This window comes from Semicossyphus pulcher, unplaced genomic scaffold, assembly GCF_022749685.1.
Source record: "Semicossyphus pulcher isolate SPU_LCO1_2020_fin unplaced genomic scaffold, fSemPul1.0.p SCAF_15, whole genome shotgun sequence".
Classification (NCBI taxonomy): Eukaryota; Metazoa; Chordata; class Actinopteri; order Labriformes; family Labridae; genus Semicossyphus; species Semicossyphus pulcher.
The window spans coordinates 24,362,786-24,380,117 of NW_027211659.1; the positions used below are offsets into that span (position 1 = coordinate 24,362,786).

The window sequence follows — 17,332 nt, forward strand, 5'->3', positions numbered from 1 at the left end:
CCTTGATCTGCTCGCCATACAGGAACTGCTGGGCCCTCCACCCTTTCATGCCCAGCTTCAGTCACCCACATCTGGAGTTGGTCAAAGTCCTGAAGTCCCCGGGGAAAGATTCTGGTGGCCCCCCAAAAAGAAAAGTCCCGTTCTGTCACTTCCTGGAATCTGTGAAGGAATAAAAATCACCAGACACCCCTCCGTTGCGATGTATGCGCAGATCCTCTCCATTTTTTTATTCTAATGAAGTTCTGTGCATGCTGCAGAAATAAGAGACAAACTGCAAATCCAGAGCTGATTTTCTCATTTCCTTGATTTGTGCAGTAACTCTTGTGGTTATCAAAATGGTTTTAATTTAGATTTGCTAAAGATTTAGATTTGTTAAAGTTCCAATACCATTATTAATGCCTCAGTATCGAGGGTGATACCAGATACTCAGTATCAGCGACTAGTCAACACCATAATTTATTAGCCCCCAAAATATTGACTAGTTTTCTTCTCCGAAACAATAGCCTACACAGCCATAATGTATAGTTTCCATAACAGCCGAGCTCATGCTAACGTTAGCTCAGCTTGTTTCTAGGTGCTAAGCTTGTTTTTAGGCTAGGATTCCTTAAAGGGGGGTATTATGCTAATTTCAAGCTTTATATTTCACTCTGTGATACCTGTGGAGTAGCTTAGCATAATTTACAGTTAAAAAAACTCATTTTTCTCACACTGGTGCTCTGTGCAGGTCCTCTTTGTGAGGTCACAAAGTGCAGCGTGTAAAAATAAACTGTGTGAAATCTGGCGTTCACAGCAGCCTGCAGACTGAGCTGAGAAGCCTGGGGATTACTCCAACATACTTTTACCTACAGATTTGAAACTTCACCCACATTGAGTCAGGACATACAACGATGATAGAAATCACATCTAAACAGCGATATATTGTGTATCAAAGGGTTACTTGGCATTGGGTCAATACTCAAGTGTAATGGAACATCTCTACTTATTATAGCATCAAATTATTTATATTCCTCACCATGTATTGCTCATTCTGTCTACAGCTTGTGTGCAATTACATTTAGCTGCATTTCTTTGCTAAAAGGCATGTCTCAGGGGAGTCCATTCTGCCTTTAAGTTATAATAAAGGTGGAGTTTCCATAGCATGATGAAGCCCCCTCCAGGCTACAAATCTCTTCCTCCCAGTCATTGGAGTAGTGAGCTGGTCCTGCTAGACGTTATCCCCCCCTTGAAGTTCAAACTCATGGTAAATGACTTCCTTGTTCCTGTGCAATCTTTTTTGACTATGGTGTTGAAAACCAGGTGACTTGCCCTCGGGCGAGGCTTTATAAAGTCACATCCTGCATGCTGCATGAGATCCTTGTGGGCTAGCCTGGGTGTCTCAGACTTATGTCTAAGAGGTTTATCAGCTCGTGCCTCAGAGATTAGTCAGCGCTTACTATCAGGATGATTCCACTTCAAACTGTTCTTTTCAAGCCAATTCAGTGGCCACTTCCTCCTCTTCAAAATGCAACGTTAGAAATGAAAACCTCGGCAGAGTGCTTAAATGAATACATAACTTTATTTAAATAAATGCTTTGTCATAACAAAAAAAGACAAAGGTTAAAAGAGTACATAAATTACAAGTTGAATAAATATTACACAGTGATATTCACTTTAATAATTTGAGATTTTTTGTCTTTTTTTCTTTATTTGTTTTATGTAGTTCCAAATACTGACCATTTTATTTCCCACTGTCCTCCTGCCACCGATGGGTCTTTTTCACAAGCCAGTGAACACCAAATTATGCAAACCAATTGTATTGTCTCATTACATCCAGAAAGTGTTATGTACTCACAAAGAAAGCTGTACTGTCGTTACTGTACTACTGTAGTATGAAATGTGAATATGAGTTTAAACCAAGTAGGAGATGTGAAACCTGAGGAAGACACTACTTTCAAGCCGGTGTGGGGAACAGGAAGTCATTGAAATGACTCTTTTCAAGCACCTGAACCTCAACCTGCGGTCTGAACAAAGGAAAAAAAAAATACCTGGAACATTGAAGTATTCACACATTTGATTCATGAATGGTCCCAGGTATCACATGTTCCCTTGCCTCTGTCTCGAAGAGTATCAAATCAAAGTGACACTCTGCTGCTGAGACCCGTGTTACATTCCCCAGATTTCCATGACTCCTGGTAGCTGTTTTGCTAACTGTTTCTAATGTCATGCAATTGGTGACCCCATAAAGGGGAAGTGGCTAGGCCCTGATTATGACCACTGCCCATGGCGCTCGCTCTTCCTCTTTCCTCTCTCCTTCGTCAATTTTTCCCCTTTCTACCTCAACTATCATCTCTGTGCAATTGGCCATAAGAACATCTCTAGCTGTGTGTTACTTTTGATCTATTTTTCCCTAAAAGATGTTGCTGTATTGGAGGTCCCAGGCATGGGCTGCACAGCCCCTGTCGACAAATATTACCTCAAAGCACCACCTTTAAAAGGTAAGCACAAGATAACACAACATATAGCTTTGTGGCTGTTTTTTTTTTTTCTTTTTGTTCCACTAACTTCATGATACCACATCGTAGGACGTCGTTGTGTGTCAATATCAATAGTGAGTAACTGAAATAAGTGCAAGCTGCTTTTCTTTTCGAAAGTGGTAGTGGGGTTTTGGTGATGGAAGTGGGGCAAGGAGCCTTGATAATATATTCACAACTGGAAGCCATTAAGGATGTACATGTCATTTCTCTTGTGTTGCAGCAAAGGAAATGCTGGCTTTACCTCCAATCATCCTGTAGGCCTCCCCTCTCTGGCAAACATATACATTGGCATTCACAAGAAAAAGCAAGAGTCTTAGCTTATTGGTTGTCAAAGAAAGAGAAGAGGGAGTTCCTCACACATCATTCTTGTCCAGAATCGCCCCGAGGTACAGGCAGAGAGAATAAATGCTTTTGCAATTCGTTGCTGACACCATTTACAGGATCTACCACATTCATTGTTCTTCTGTTAATAAGAAATAAAACCGACACCTCTCGATCGTCGTATCAAGTATCAGCCCCGCTCAGGGCTGTCTGAGAAAGGAAAATTGCCCTGTATGATATCCATGTCACTTTCACGTCACTATTTAAATGTATGTAGGAAGGCACTGTGACTTGCACACAGAGACAGAAAAACTCTAGTTAAACGACCCTGTTGTAACCTGCGACCTTATTGTTTGGATCATGCTCCCCTAAGATGTAGGTAGATAACCTTTGCATGGAGGCATGCAAGCCGAACGGTTCAGAGGGTTAGCTTCTTTGACTGCCCGGTCGTCAGATGACTCGGGGACATACTCCCCACAGGCTATAAGGACCTATTCAAATTCTTTACAGGCTAAAATCTTTTTTTTTGTTCCAAGCACAATTACATTGTTGTCATACTATGTTTCTACAGGAAAACAACATTCAATAACTATATTTAAAAGTAATGTAATACACCATGGTTACACTGTAGTAGCAGTACTGAGAGGAAACCACTTGATAAAGGAACATGGCTCAAAAGTGGGCGGTCTTTACTTCACTGAAGGCAAAGAAAACAGCACAAACAAAACCATACAAAACTACACTTCACACAACTGAATCAGAGAAGCAACTGGCCTGACTGGCAAGTTTTGATTATGCACTCAACTCGAAAAGATCGAAGTCCATCTTGAGTCCCGTCAGTTAAGCTGAAAACACTTTATTTCACCGGTAGAGTCAGCGCTCTCTAAGCTCTGTGTCGCCCTGCATGGCAGTGTCTGTTTAAATAGGCACAGTTGGCATATCAGGCTAGCTTCATTGTCGAAGAGCCACTTAACATAGGTTCATCTGTGACGATCTGCTCACTCTTTTGTTTCCAAACACTCTGTGTCCCGAGACATACTTTACATCGGTTATAGAGAAGGCCAGCCCCAAGACCACTTCAAGCGCTAGCAATACTTGTTGTGACAAAATCAAACAAAAGAGAAAGAAAAAAAGGACATTCTTTTTGTAATAGGCTCACTCCGTCATACACCAACACCGGCTGATACATACCACACACTCGAACTGTACACATACACACATTCATGCACGCATCATTTTGTGAAGTTACACATTTCTAAGCAGGTTCCCCTATTCATAAGTGCTCTGACAGAACCACAAATCCAGATAGAGTCAACTGTTACAGCATATCCCTATCTATTGTTTCTTTTTTTTTCTTTTGGAAAACAGACAAAAAAACCAAATTACTCTGCCAATCAGGAGTTCCACAGTGGCATCATGTTCTGACCTGTTTTCAATCAATGTGCCTGATACTTGTTTTTCTCCACAATTATTATTTTTTTAGTTAATTTTACATCATACAAAGTGTTGTATTGAAACCCCCAGCTTCTATAAAAATATATCCATTGGGTGCATATATTTTCATGGATCTGCAGCCAGCGGTCCCGCCTCATACAAGGGGTCCCAAGAGCGACAGTCAAGGGATCGAGCAAATCTTCTGGGACTTTTACCCTCATTCAGAGATGAGTGCTTGGTCGACAACAGAAAAGAAAAAGAGTTACAGGTGTCTTTTGTTCAGCCTGTCCTTTCGTTTGGATTTTTTTTTTCTTCCTTTTTTTTCAATTTGAAAAAACAGAACTCTTGAAGTGTACAGAGGGCGGAGCATTCAGGTGTGATTCAGAGAGGAGGCGTGGGCCCTGGGTCACGTGGTGGTAAGGGGTGGGGGGAGTCGGGGTCGAGGGTGGTCCTCCCCCTTTCACTCGTTGTTGTTGTTGCTGCTGCTCTCCAGGTCTTTACATTGAATGTCCCCCCCGCTGTAGTCTGTGCCAGGGAGCTGATGGCCATACTTGTCCACACACCAGCAGATGCCTCGTTTGCGGCCACGGGACGGCTTGCACTGCAAGAAAAACAGATTTTAGCATTGATGAAAGAAGATATTACGTTTGGGTGGTTTGGCTACCTGAGTGACTAATTAAAGGGGTAGTTGGTGAACATTTATAGCTGGCAAGCTAATGCCAAATACGCTAGTCAGCCAGGAACGTGCTCGCACTAATCAGTCACAATTGTGGCCACAAGCTTGCTAAATGTCAAGATGGACATTTTACAAGATAACTAAATGTCACTCAACAAGCTCAGGTAAACATATTTACATAAATCTGCATACCTGCCAATGCTCCCACTCTGGGCGGGAGTCTCCCTTACTTTAACCCACTTTATTCCGGTTTTTATCCCGATTGATTTTTTGTTTTCTTTGATTGATTTTAATGTGAACCTTGAAGGTAAGACTAATTAAAAGTAACTTTTCTCACATATCTGTTTATTTCATATCTTAATCTGTGGTTTAGGGTTACATGCTGACATTGTTGCCGGGTATATCCCAGAAAATCTCCCTCTTTTTCACATCCTAATGTTGGCAGGTATGTTCCTATCACAAACTACATTAGTATATTTCTATCTCAGAACTAACAACTTCTCTCTTTTTGAGCTGTTTATACTTTGACATAAGAGACAGAATAGCATGCACCACTTTTGACTCTCCTGCTCTCTTTGCCTTTATAGGTCATCACTTTCAACACAGCTTGCAAAAGACCAATGTTGCAGACATGCATGTCATAGTTCACCAAACTTGACACAGAACATTCTTGCAGATTTACGTCACCAAGAGCAAATCCACTGTTTGTAACAATTCCCAAAAATACAGAGATTTTGCCACAAAAAGTCATTTTAAATGCTGAGGAGGCCGATCCTTAAAGGTACAGTACTTTGAATGGTGGGGGTATCATTAAAAAACACTTAATGCAATGTCAAAAAATATTAGTTTGGCCTTCTGAAGCAAACTCACCTGCTTGCGCTTGAAGAATCCTTTCCTGTCACAGTTGGGAAGGTACAAAGACAAAGCCATTACGCGAGAAGTGTCCTTCATTCCCTGAATGATCCCGTCCAGTTTTCTCCTGCATGGTCCCTTTGGGAAAACACAGTACACAGTTCAGTTAAACTCATGAAACACAGTCATCAATGTGTTCAGCAGTTTGAGCAAAGTCACTGAAATGCCGTCACTTATCTCAAAAGTTGCTACAAAGGAGTAGCTTACATTGCTGTCTTTTAAAAACAACCACCAGGAGTCACCAAAGTCACAGATTTGACACATAGTGGCTCTGAAATGATGAAACTAACACTGAACACTTACAAACTCAGGCTCATGCTTGTCGATGGGTAGAGGGGAGTAGTCCATGGGGGAGCCCATGGAGCGCTGCTTGCCCAGCTTCCTCTTCTGCTCCTTGCGCAGCGCGTGGACTTTTTTACTGTTCACAATGTCTTTGGGAAGGAGCGGCACCTTGGGCGGCTGCAGCTCCTCTGTAATCTCTGTGGTTATGGTGTCCTCATGTTCTCGAGACTCATGATCTGCAGCGGGGAAAGTAAAATACAATGTATTAATATAAAATTTTGAAACCAATAATGAAACCACATTCACTAAAGTGCTTTGACATCTTCATATGCGTGATATGAGAGGGATTATTTATGACAGTGTAAGACATAATCGTGTGTTTTGTCTGCCCTCTTCTGGGAATTAAGAGAGGTGTGAATTGATTTAATAGCATTGTTTCATTTGAAGCTCATGACAGCTGTAAACACATAAAGGCTGATCATCATCCTAGCAACAAACTGCCACTTAACACATCACACAGACATTAGCCTTCATTGATCATCACGTTCCTCTCCACGCTATGAATGTCAGTCAAACATTTTAGCTCCTATTTTGGTCTCCACCATCTCCTCGGGGATAGATCTACCCTTTAGCTGCTAAAAGCGCCTTCATGTCCACAAGCTAGTGGCTAACTTTGTCTGCCTGTCATCTGATGTAATCGAAAGAGCATTGTTGCTGTGAACAGCGAGAAAAAGAGAGAGTGATGAAAGCTGCATGAGTTTAAAACAAATCACTTAAGTTGGAGAAAGTCCAAAACAATGACCACAAAGAATGTAAGATAAGTTGTAGAGCTAAGGGAAAGTGCAGAATGAGGAGTTTGGGATCTTACAGCTAGGTGTAGCAGGTACTGAATGCCAAAATGTAATGAAGTAATGCACAGCGCTTATTTCCCATTGGTATCAATGGAAATAGTTTGCATCTCTTTGCACGACTATCTAATGGTCATTTTCTAAGATTTATTTATTTAATCTTTTATTTCATGATGATGAACTAGAACATGATAATCTAATAAGTCTGATTTAATAACAGTCATTAAAGGCCAATAATCAAATATATGACAGGCTTAATTAAGAATATTGTATTCAGCACCAGTATTTTTATTGTAAAGTATAATATATGAATTTACTATCTGCATAAATCACAGATGCAAAGTTCTGCAGCTTGTTAGTTTTTCACACCAGTACAATAGCAGGTGCTTTTCCCGGGGCCTGTGCCACCAACTGTTGCTTCCCATTTGTTTATAGAAGAGCTCTGATGACAGCTGACGAACTCCTACTGCTAACACAGGAGTCTAAACTCAGCTTTTCTCAAACGATCCCACCTTCAAACCCCCCTTTTCTCCACCAGTAACAGAGAGTAACACTTAAATGTGAGATTTCAGAGCAGTTTTGGAGACAACTGACTACAAACAACAACTCCTCCAACGTCCGTAACTAACAGTGAGACTTAATTAAGTTGAAGTCACACGTAATAAACACACAGAGACACCAGGAAGCACATATTTGTGAGCACTACAACTTGGGAAAACTGCATCACATGCTGCCTACGCTGTGCCTGGAAAATGTGCTAACACGTTATCTGGGCTGCTAAACTTCAACAGGGACTAAGGCCTCCGAGTGTCGTTAACTTTACTGCGACGTGTCCCACATTAAACTGATTCAAATGTCAGACTGAGGAAAATCCAGTTGCTCTGCGGGCTCGTATAAATGCTTGTACATTTCTGTCACATTTATACACTTTTTCGACATATTCCCAGCTCCCCCAGGGGGCACTGCAGTCTCAGAGATATGAAAGTCCCTTCTTGATGGGATGTTCACAGGTTGAGGTCTTTTATCCTTAACCTAGCCCCCTCCTCCCAACCCGCGGTCCCCTCCTATCTTTGGGGCTCAGCCTCTTAAGCCCGGACCCCCAGCCAGAGGTTCTTTGAGGCCACAGAAAGAAGCCCTCTGCTCCCCCCGTGGCTTAGCAGTACCATAAGTACAGAGTTATTGTGGGGACTTTGCCAGGCCCCAACTGGCCGGAGCGACGGTGCCAGTGGATGACCCTGGTTATATTTATCTGACAAGGAAACCCGCCATGGTGCACAGGGCCAGACTCACTGAACCAGAGAGGAATGCTGGCCCCTGACTTCAGGCCAACTGCTGCTGAAAGACAAATCAACTTCCTTACTTGTAAAGCGGCATGAGAGAATAAGTTGGAAAATATGATATTTAACAAGTCTCCATTACTTCCTTGAGCGCTCTGTTAGTACACAGCCACCGCGGAGAAAGGCAGTGAGACGTTACAAGGACACAAGCGCTGAGAAACTGATGTTCAAAGAGCCTGACACAGCATGAGCGTCTGGAGTCTCTGGGAGGGGAAGGGCAGGAGGGGGAGGGCGGAGGGGCAGGGTGATTACCAGAATTGGGTCTTTGGCTTCTGCGCTGCACTACCGTCTCTTTGAAATTAATCTCACAACTCATGACTTGGCAGGCCTTGGTTTGTGTTTAGATATGTCCTTGTGTCTCCCCCGCTCAGACTACGAGGCTATGACTCGCTATAAATAAATACGTCAAACAAGCATTCCTATGTACACCATGCATGTGACCACTGTGGAAAAACTCTTTATTTCTGCTGTACAGGCCAATAGTTTCTCAGGGCGCTTGATTAAAATGCCACATATTTGGCAATGAAATATGCCATCCAAAATAAGGACTGTGTTTTTTTAAGCGTGCATTCTTGTTTCATGTGCAATCGCATTCGAGCATGTAAATGGCCAGACTCAGAAAGGTTTGAGCCATGGCACATCAAATACATTCTCCTTACACGTCACTCACTGCGCAAAATATTCCTCTTTGGAGAACTGTGCTCGAAACTTAAGGATATAAGAGATTTTTCTTCTGCATTGTAGCTTTTGTAGAGACGTCTTTTCTGCTCCAGTCACAAAATCACCAGATTCATCTTTTCTGAAGTGGGCTCTTCGCTGCAGCCACAATACTCAGTTTTTCCATGCTCAGGGTATCCAGCTTGTAAAGGAGGCTTAGAGGGTCTGTGTTTAACTCCTGAAACCTAGCCAAGACGCTGGCGAGGAGCCAAGTGAGCCAAGTCATGTGCAGCTCTTCCATTCAGCTGGGCCCAAAGCTGTGCTCCTATCTCTCTCTCTCTCTCTCTCTCTCTCTCTCTCTCTCTCTCTTTCTCTGCTCGAGCTTAAGATTTCATTAGGACGAGAGGAGCGGAGTAGCCAAAGGAGGTGCACCTGATACTTCTCTGTTTAAAAATTAACATCTGCACACAATTATGCTTCATGAATATCCCAAGTTTCTTACAGGCAACAATCCAAGCATGAAAGATAAGCTACCTCTTCTCTGGAGTTCTTTTCTGCACTGCATCTTTAAGACTATAATAATAGCATTTAGACACCAAAAAAAGAACAATAGATTCTCCCACCTTTCATTTGATTTCCCGGCATTACAACCACATTTGTTATGTTCTGCCTTTGACTAAGTCTGAAATTACACCCTTACAAAATGTAAGAGAGTCGTGAATAGAGGTGCTGTTTAATCTTAACAGGGGGTAGGACAAGATAATGTCAGGATAACTGAGCCTGAGGGCCTGTGTCTTATAAAGCATGACATGAGTAAACCATCCGTCAGCCTCAGGCTGTCTCTGCTACTTAATATTTGAAAGCAAGGCCATGGCCTGATAACCCTGCAGTTTCTAGAGCAGAAAGGGAGGTGTGAACTAACCTGTGGAGTCACTGAACATTTGTGTGTGCAGCTGCACAAAGGGACTCTTTTCTAACTTGTAGCACTGATAGAATTTTTGGGTAGTTTGAATTTGTAATTTGCAGATAAATGACAAGGTTCACAGGAGATGCAGGCTGTGCATGTGACTTAAAAGCATGGCACAACGCCCGGTTACATGAGAAGACTGATGACTGAATAATGCTCCTTTTTAAGCAGCTTAGAGCAGGAAGAAAATATGAACTTGTGTCCATGATTTTGTTTTAGCACCCCCGAGTGTGAGGGATTTATGTTTTGACCCCAGTGTCCTGTTGTGTTGCTGGAATTTGTTGTTCTAAAAATGCAGGAAATAACTCTTCCCATGGTATTGTGCACGCAGAATATGTTCAATGCAATCAAAAAGTTTCCTGCTTTTCTGAATGCATGGTATTAATAGCTACAAGAACAATTCAAGGATTGCAAATCGCAAACAGAGTTATGAGAGGATGCAAAATCCTTCCAAGAGGGAAATGCTGCTGAAGGTAAGCAAACCGTCTGAACTGTTTACAGCTTCCGCAGTGTAAATAAATGCTCGACACACGCTGGAATCGGACACGTGAAAAGTACATTAGCAGATAAAGCGCTTCTACTGTACATTCCTAGTTTTGGTCTGAGGTCCAATCCTACATCTGGGTGTGGGTTTGCAACAAGCCACATGGACGGACGCAACCTCTCTTTGGGTCACCGTCACCACAACACAATTGCTGGGTGTGACGATGTTCTAACTCCCCAGAGGCAGAAGCAGCTATTTTGGCGAGTTGCTCCTGCATGTAGTGGACAAAGCTGATCTACAAGTGGCACAAAAAAAAAACAGCACGAGAGCTTCAAAAGTAATTTGGGGTTGACACTTTTCTTTGTGGGGCAAATGACCTGATGAATGCAACATTTGACGTAACATTTTATACATAAAAAGGTGTCTTTTAATGCTTTATGAGGCTTTAAGAGATGATAACGAGTAATCACAAAGTAGGTTTATAAGAGGAAGCACTTTTAATTGCCAAGGATGGGCTTACGTAAGGGGACAGGGAACAATAAAAAGGTTCACGTGTCTCACATTCTTAGAAACACCAACCTTTCAGAGAAGTCACTGAAGCTTCTATTGTTCTCCAAATCCTAAGAAACGCCTTTTTTATCAGCTTGCGACTGGAAATTCAGAAAGGGACTCCTCTACTCGCACAAAGAGATGATTCTGCTTCTTTCTGGCACCATGCTAACATGCAACCAGGTGTTGGAGGAGAGCTTACAGTACACAGGTCAGGAGTCAACACATGTGACATCATTTTCCAGCATGTGGCCATCGCTGCCCTTTTTTTGAATCCCACGCTCCGAGCTTAGAAAGACTTCAGCCAGCGCTGATTTCTTTCACAGCTGTTGCCACCAGCAGGCTAGGTGTCAGTGACCAATAAGCTGTACAAATACCACTGTAAAGTTTTATAGGGAGAAATCAGGCAAGTGTGCCAAAGAGGTTATGTGCTCGCCAGTGACAGCTCCGGAGCTTAGACTGTCCCTGTGATCATACTGTACGTCAAAGTGCTGCCTGAAGACAAAACCACATCAATAGTATCAATGCTGCGTGTAAGAAACCGAGTTCTCTGCGTTTCCTTCATCCCATTTGCACGCATCTTCTCTGAAACCTCGCGCAACATCTTAACAAAATGACCTTTCAAGTGATTCTCCCTCCCCAGCACCTGCAACAGATCAGTTGCAGCATGCTAAGCTTTCATTGCACTGTCTCAGATGTTCAAGGTGAGACGGATGGAAAGCCACATAGAGTCTTTCCTTTCGCATGAGCCCATCATGAAGCTGTCAGGCAGCTGGGGCGGCACACGTGACCGGAGCTATATCTAACGTGGCATGTCTGTAAGAGCACGAAACAAGACGGAGTAAGTTAGCTGGTCGTCATTGGCTCGAGTGTACGGTCAAGGAGAATCAGCGTCTTTACTTCAGTGTCTGAGCTTTGACCCGATAACCAGCTGTGTCAGGGGCACTGGAAAAAAAGCAGATGGTGGTTCTCCAAGTTGAGTAGCTCTCTGAAAGTATGTGATGACAAGCGATTCTGTACAGTGCTGAGAAATGCAACAGTGTGACCGTAGATATGCGGCGCACTCTGGCAAACATTAAGCATCAGGGCTCTGCAGTTGCTTGACTTGCTCATGACTGTCATCAATGACAGAGTCATGTGATGTGTGAAAAATCACCAACTTTTCAAAATGCCTCTGTGGCTGACATAACACTCGAGCAAAGAGCCAACACCAATGTAAAATATTAAAGGTGTCAGTACAGGCACCAGGCTTCCTGTTGCTATGCTAATAAGGGGCATAGTATTTCTGTGTGTGTGTGTGTGTGTGTGGAGTATTCTGGTTTTTGGAACCACTCCCCAATCATCTTTTGTTTCTTGGCAAAGAGCAATCTGTTAAAACATAAGGCCCTTTCAGAAGCTTGAAGGACGAGGGGCCTGCTGCCATGAAGTCATATCTGTTGGCAAGCTTTCCAGGCTCTGATTCACTCATGAGGGGGGCGAACAAAGTCTGAGTGCCCCCAAAGCACCAAAGCACATACCACCTCCTGCGCCTTACAATCTGAGCACCTCCTGGGATCACAGCGCAGCAGCAAAACGTGAATTAATGCACCGCTGGGACCGAGACACAGAGCTATGATGGCCAGGAACATGAGCAGTAAAGGGAGGGGAGGAGGGGGAGACTGAAGGATAGCAAAGATTCCTCTCCCCCATTGTTTGGCTGCCCCAGTCAATATTTAGTAGGGCTGCAGCTCTCATGGCCTCCCGAGTGTTGCAGACACTTGAGCTCCTCCTCCTCCTCCTGTGTGTTTTCCTTGCTCAGCTGGTACAGCACACAGACAGCTGCAACCCCACACCGCAGGAAACCAGAAGCTCACCTCACCAGTACACCCGTCCACAGAGCTGTTTGACAGAAGGCCCTTCAGAGGGGGGAGAGGGAGAGAGAGAGGGAGAGAGAGAGAGCCGGGGGCATTCTGCTGAATCACTGCCTTGTGACTGAGCGCCCATGCAATGAATGCAGCGCCAGAGGCAGGAAAAGATGCTCTGATTACCTCTGTGGGCCAACAAAGAAGTCAGGTTCTGTGTGTGCGTGAGCATGTGTGTGCGTGTGTGTGTGTGTGCAAGTGAGACAAAACTGCCCGAGGTGTCATCACTCACAACAATCACACACAATGCACACCCAGACACCCACACAGCCCCGCCCGAGTACATGAGAGCACACACACATGCTCACACTCACACACACACACAGACCCTACCTTTACTTTGTTCAGCCCTTTCTGCAGAACATCAGCTCTGCTGAGTATTTTTAGACATCTGTAATCGAACCTAACCACATTCTACTGTAATATCATTAAAAGCAGAGGTGAGGGCTGCTCACTGTGTTCAAATAGCCTAATGACTCTGTCAACAGCCCTAAATGAGCCCAGTGGAAGCCCTGTTTTATAGAATGAGGCTTGTAGCCAAAACCTTTGTGGTTCCCACCTACTTATCTAGTTGTTGACAAGCTGCTAAAAGTCCTGAGTGACAGCAAACCTCTTTCTGCAACACCAAGAAATGTCTTAAATCATTCAAGGCTGCTGGCTCCACTCTCCTTCTCCCTGTGTCTGACTGTCTCCGTGTCTTTCTCTCTTTTCTCTGCGTCTCTCTCACGCACAGGCTGCAGATTTAGTGGTAATCCGACTCTGAACACAGATCTAGGGTTAGCCTGCAGACCTAAATCTGTCTCTATTCCGCTCTAACGGGACCCAAAGTTAATGGAGTGGCACCTCATGCACCTTTTTACACTTTTCCTCTTATGCCTGGTTAGATCTGATGATATTGGAAAGGCATAACAGAGAAACAAGCTTAATGCGCTCCTGCGCAGGGATGGAAAATAAAGCGGATTGACAGACACTTCTTACAAGAGTTGATATTAAAGGCGGCAATTTACAGAATAAGCGCCACTTAAAGGGGTTCACCCCCACCCCTTACCATTTACAGACCGAGGGGTTTCACTGGTTGAGAACATTAAAAATTGTTGCGTCAAGATAAGAGCAGAACCGCTAAATCCACTCAAGAGTATGCCTTTAATAACATGCGCTGCCTTCCAAATGTAAATATTTTAAAATGTGGACTGTCTGGATCCTTGTCAGCCCCTCTGGGGTTTTGCTGGACCGCAGCTTGACAGCCCTGCACTGACGCTCAAGTCAGCCGGGACACAGCATGTGCGTTTACCGCAGCAGAGCGTCAAGCTGCCCGCAACAGCTTAACCGGCACCGGGGCGCACGACCGGAAAGTAGTTTCTGCTTCACCTTGTGTTATTGCTATTAAGATTCCTAATGAGCAGCACAACGCAACAATGTTATTCCGGCAGGATGGTCTGTCAGGCAGCGACATCAAGGTGTGTTTCTATCCCAAATACAAAGAGCAGAGAGAGAGGAGAGGAGAAATAAGCTCCTGCAACCAGTTTAATCAAGGCAGTGGATAAAAGTTAATGAGATGGCACCTCAAACCATCTGTCAAACAAACGCTCTGTCAGAGAGCAGAGGTGGCAGCTTCTCATGCTCTACAAGAGTGTGAGGAGAGGGAAGCACCTGGGCTCCCTGCGAGGAGGCAAAGCAGAGGCAAACAATCAATAATATTATTTAACTTAGAAAAAAAAAAGACTGGCTTTATCATAAAAGATAGAAGGCTCGTTGAGTTTAGTGCATTCCTTTTAGACAGTGTACAACCACAACACAGCAGCACATCCCCACATGGGACAAGACATGATCAAGCACACAGGACAGTGGACACTTTGCTGTCCTTTGGCACTGATAACTGCAGCCGCACACATTTTTAAGTCAATGTTTGGTCCCATGCATGCATTCAGCCAGCCCGGTGCGCGTCTTACCTATGGGCGGGTGGGCAGGTTTGTATCCTTTCTCGTTGGTGCACACTCCCCTGCCATGGAGAAGGGCATGCAGAGGTTTCTCCTCCCCGCTCCTGGGCAGGCACCGGAGGCCCTGGACGCACGTCCCGGTGTAAACGCCGCACGCCTGTCCCTCAGACAGGGCGCATGTTAGGCAGCAGCCGCAGCCCGGCTCCTTGACCAGCTGGCAGGCGACCGGGACCGGAGGGCACATGGACAGCGCCTTCTGGTCACAAGGCTCGCACGGCACGTAAGAGCCCAAGCACCCGGACAGCCCCAAGATAAATGTCACCAAGAGGCAAAAACTCAGAAACATTGTTGGTGTTCTCTTCAGTTAGTATAGCATAAACCTCAAATGCGAAGAAGAGGGGGGGAAAAGTAGCCTGGTCTAATGAGCACAATGCCTCAGTCAGATAATCCGATTTTTAAAGCTAAAGCCAAGAGTCTTTATCCAAGAGTGTTGCTATCTATTTAAAAATCATTAATTACAGGCTTTGCGCAGTGCAGCGCGCAAAAACTGTTCAAATGTACAATTTATAATATATGCGCTATTTTTCCCGAGGTGTTGTCTTCTGCAGGAGCAAGGCAAGTCTTTGCACAAAATCTCAACTTCTCTCCCCTTCAGTTTGGACTCCAATACTTTCTCCAGCAGAAGTTTCCTGAGCAGACTGATCAACTTGAGAGCTGCCTTGCCTTTTTAAAAACAGCCGAGCCCAAACCCCTAACTATGAATACGCTAAACACCAGGGAAGGGAGGCGCACTTGTTCCACGGCTTGGCAGGCGGCCAAACATTTTTTTTTTTCAGCAGCAGGAGGATCGCTCTTTCACCCTGAAGGCTGAACTGATGCCGAGGTGCAGGAGAGCAACGCAGCCCTCATCAAAACATTTCAGCAGAGAACTCCTGACAAAAAAAAAAAAAACCTGCAGGCTGTCACTGTCTGCACATCTGTACGCTTCAGATTCTCCCCAAAAGATCTTTAAAGTGGCTCCACACTGCAAAAAATGCCCTCCTCAACAAGTCACTGACGCTCAGCAGTAAAATCTCACTCGTGTGTCAAGCTGTTTTTACAGTGTGAGGGAATTCTCCCGGAGATTCGTGGAAACAAACTGTCCAAGATTAGAAAGCCTTTTTTTTCCAAATGGCACAAAATTAATGTCTCCAGCTTCAGTTCACTGGATCACTGTGTACAACTGCACGAAGAATATTGTGTACATTTCAGAATAGTGGATCTGAAAAGTTTTACTCAAGCCTGAAGGAAAAATCATTTAGCCTACTTAGATCATAATTCTTCCCCAGCCATAAAAAATAATAAATCATCGGTAACCCCCTACTTGAGTCATAAGTGCCTCATTGTCATGGGTTGAATGGAATAACCTTAGTGAGGAAAAGTAGGACGGAGCAGGTCTGAAGTGCTGCTTTGCATTCATGTCCGGAACAGAAAAAAAGAGTGTGTTGCCCTTCACCGCACCGGAATGACCATATGTGTGTTCATTATTGAATCACTCACTTATATAAGGTTTGGAACGGGAAAATGGACCTTCAATTACTATCCTTGTTAATTCACAGTTTTTCCAGGTGGGACTACTTTTTGTTGAGATAACAGTGACAGGAGTACCTGCTCTGGTCTTAAAGTCACCTATAAAACCTGCACCTGTTGCTTCCAGTGGACATCGTTTGTGTCACAAATGGAGCCGGAAGGGAAATCCAGCAACATGCCCCCTGTGCTGTCTCTCCCTCACACACACAGAGACACACACACACAAAGAGGTCGAGTCATGTGCACAAAGGAAAAAGAGAAACAGAGAGAAGAAGGGTGGATGTCACGCACCCTGAGACTTGAGGCAACATCCTGACAACTTAAGTGCAACTGGGCTCTATTATTTTATAGCCTGTATGCAGAATAATGCCTGATTGCTTCAGCGTGTGCTCTGCTTGCACCACATATGCACTCTAAATCAGCCCAGCCGGGGCTGGTATTCCCATCTCTGCAGCTTTCATGGCAGATTTTTCTTCCTTAAGTAATAGCGTAGTGTCAGGAAGCTATATCGGCTGTCCTTCCCATATCCACTCACCGCTTGATAAACGGCCACGGTCATTTCCTAAACGTGGCTATGGCTTTACCTAACCCTGAGTCTGCAGGCTGAGGATCCACAGAGAAGTGAATCACTGGTGTCAGTTCAGCAGTTGACCACTAGAAGGCACTGTTAACAATGATAAAATCTGGAGAGGAGTCACTCATACAGAACGTCTCGTGTATAGAAATCAGAGAAATTACCACATCAGCTGAACAATATGTCATCATAGCTGTGTTAGGACACTGTAGTGCTAGAGTCTATGTGGCTGTCATACTGGTGCACATGAATCTAAATTTCACTTAATACTAAAAATGTTCCACATTAAGTTAGATAATTACATAATCTCACTGATGTGAGATGAGAAAGTCTTATTTTCTTCTGCATACCTCTCATAAATGTTTTTTTAA

At 44.1% G+C, this 17,332-nt stretch overlaps 1 protein-coding gene across 1 annotated transcript; it reads right to left on the reverse strand.

Moving 5' to 3' along the window:
• Window positions 1-1,516: 1,516 nt before the first annotated feature.
• On the reverse strand, window positions 1,517-15,501 carry igfbp5b (insulin-like growth factor binding protein 5b). Its single transcript, XM_069662902.1, has 4 exons — window positions 14,831-15,501; window positions 6,160-6,374; window positions 5,815-5,934; window positions 1,517-4,869 (listed from the first exon to the last, which is right to left on the reverse strand). The coding sequence occupies exons 1-4, from the start codon at window positions 15,162-15,164 to the stop codon at window positions 4,729-4,731; spliced, it is 810 nt and encodes a 269-aa protein (XP_069519003.1). The 5' UTR covers window positions 15,165-15,501; the 3' UTR covers window positions 1,517-4,728.
• Window positions 15,502-17,332: the final 1,831 nt, after the last annotated feature.

Bases quoted from the DNA above. Each gene is read 5' to 3' on its own strand.
- igfbp5b (XM_069662902.1), bottom strand. From the start codon at position 15,164: ATGTTTCTGAGTTTTTGCCTCTTGGTGACATTTATCTTGGGGCTGTCC. The intron at 5,935-6,159 runs GTAAGTGTTCAG...GTTTTCCCAAAG, and splicing joins ACAAGCATGAGCCTGAGTTT to GGACCATGCAGGAGAAAACT. The intron at 4,870-5,814 runs GTGAGTTTGCTT...TTTTTCTTGCAG, and splicing joins GATTCTTCAAGCGCAAGCAG to TGCAAGCCGTCCCGTGGCCG.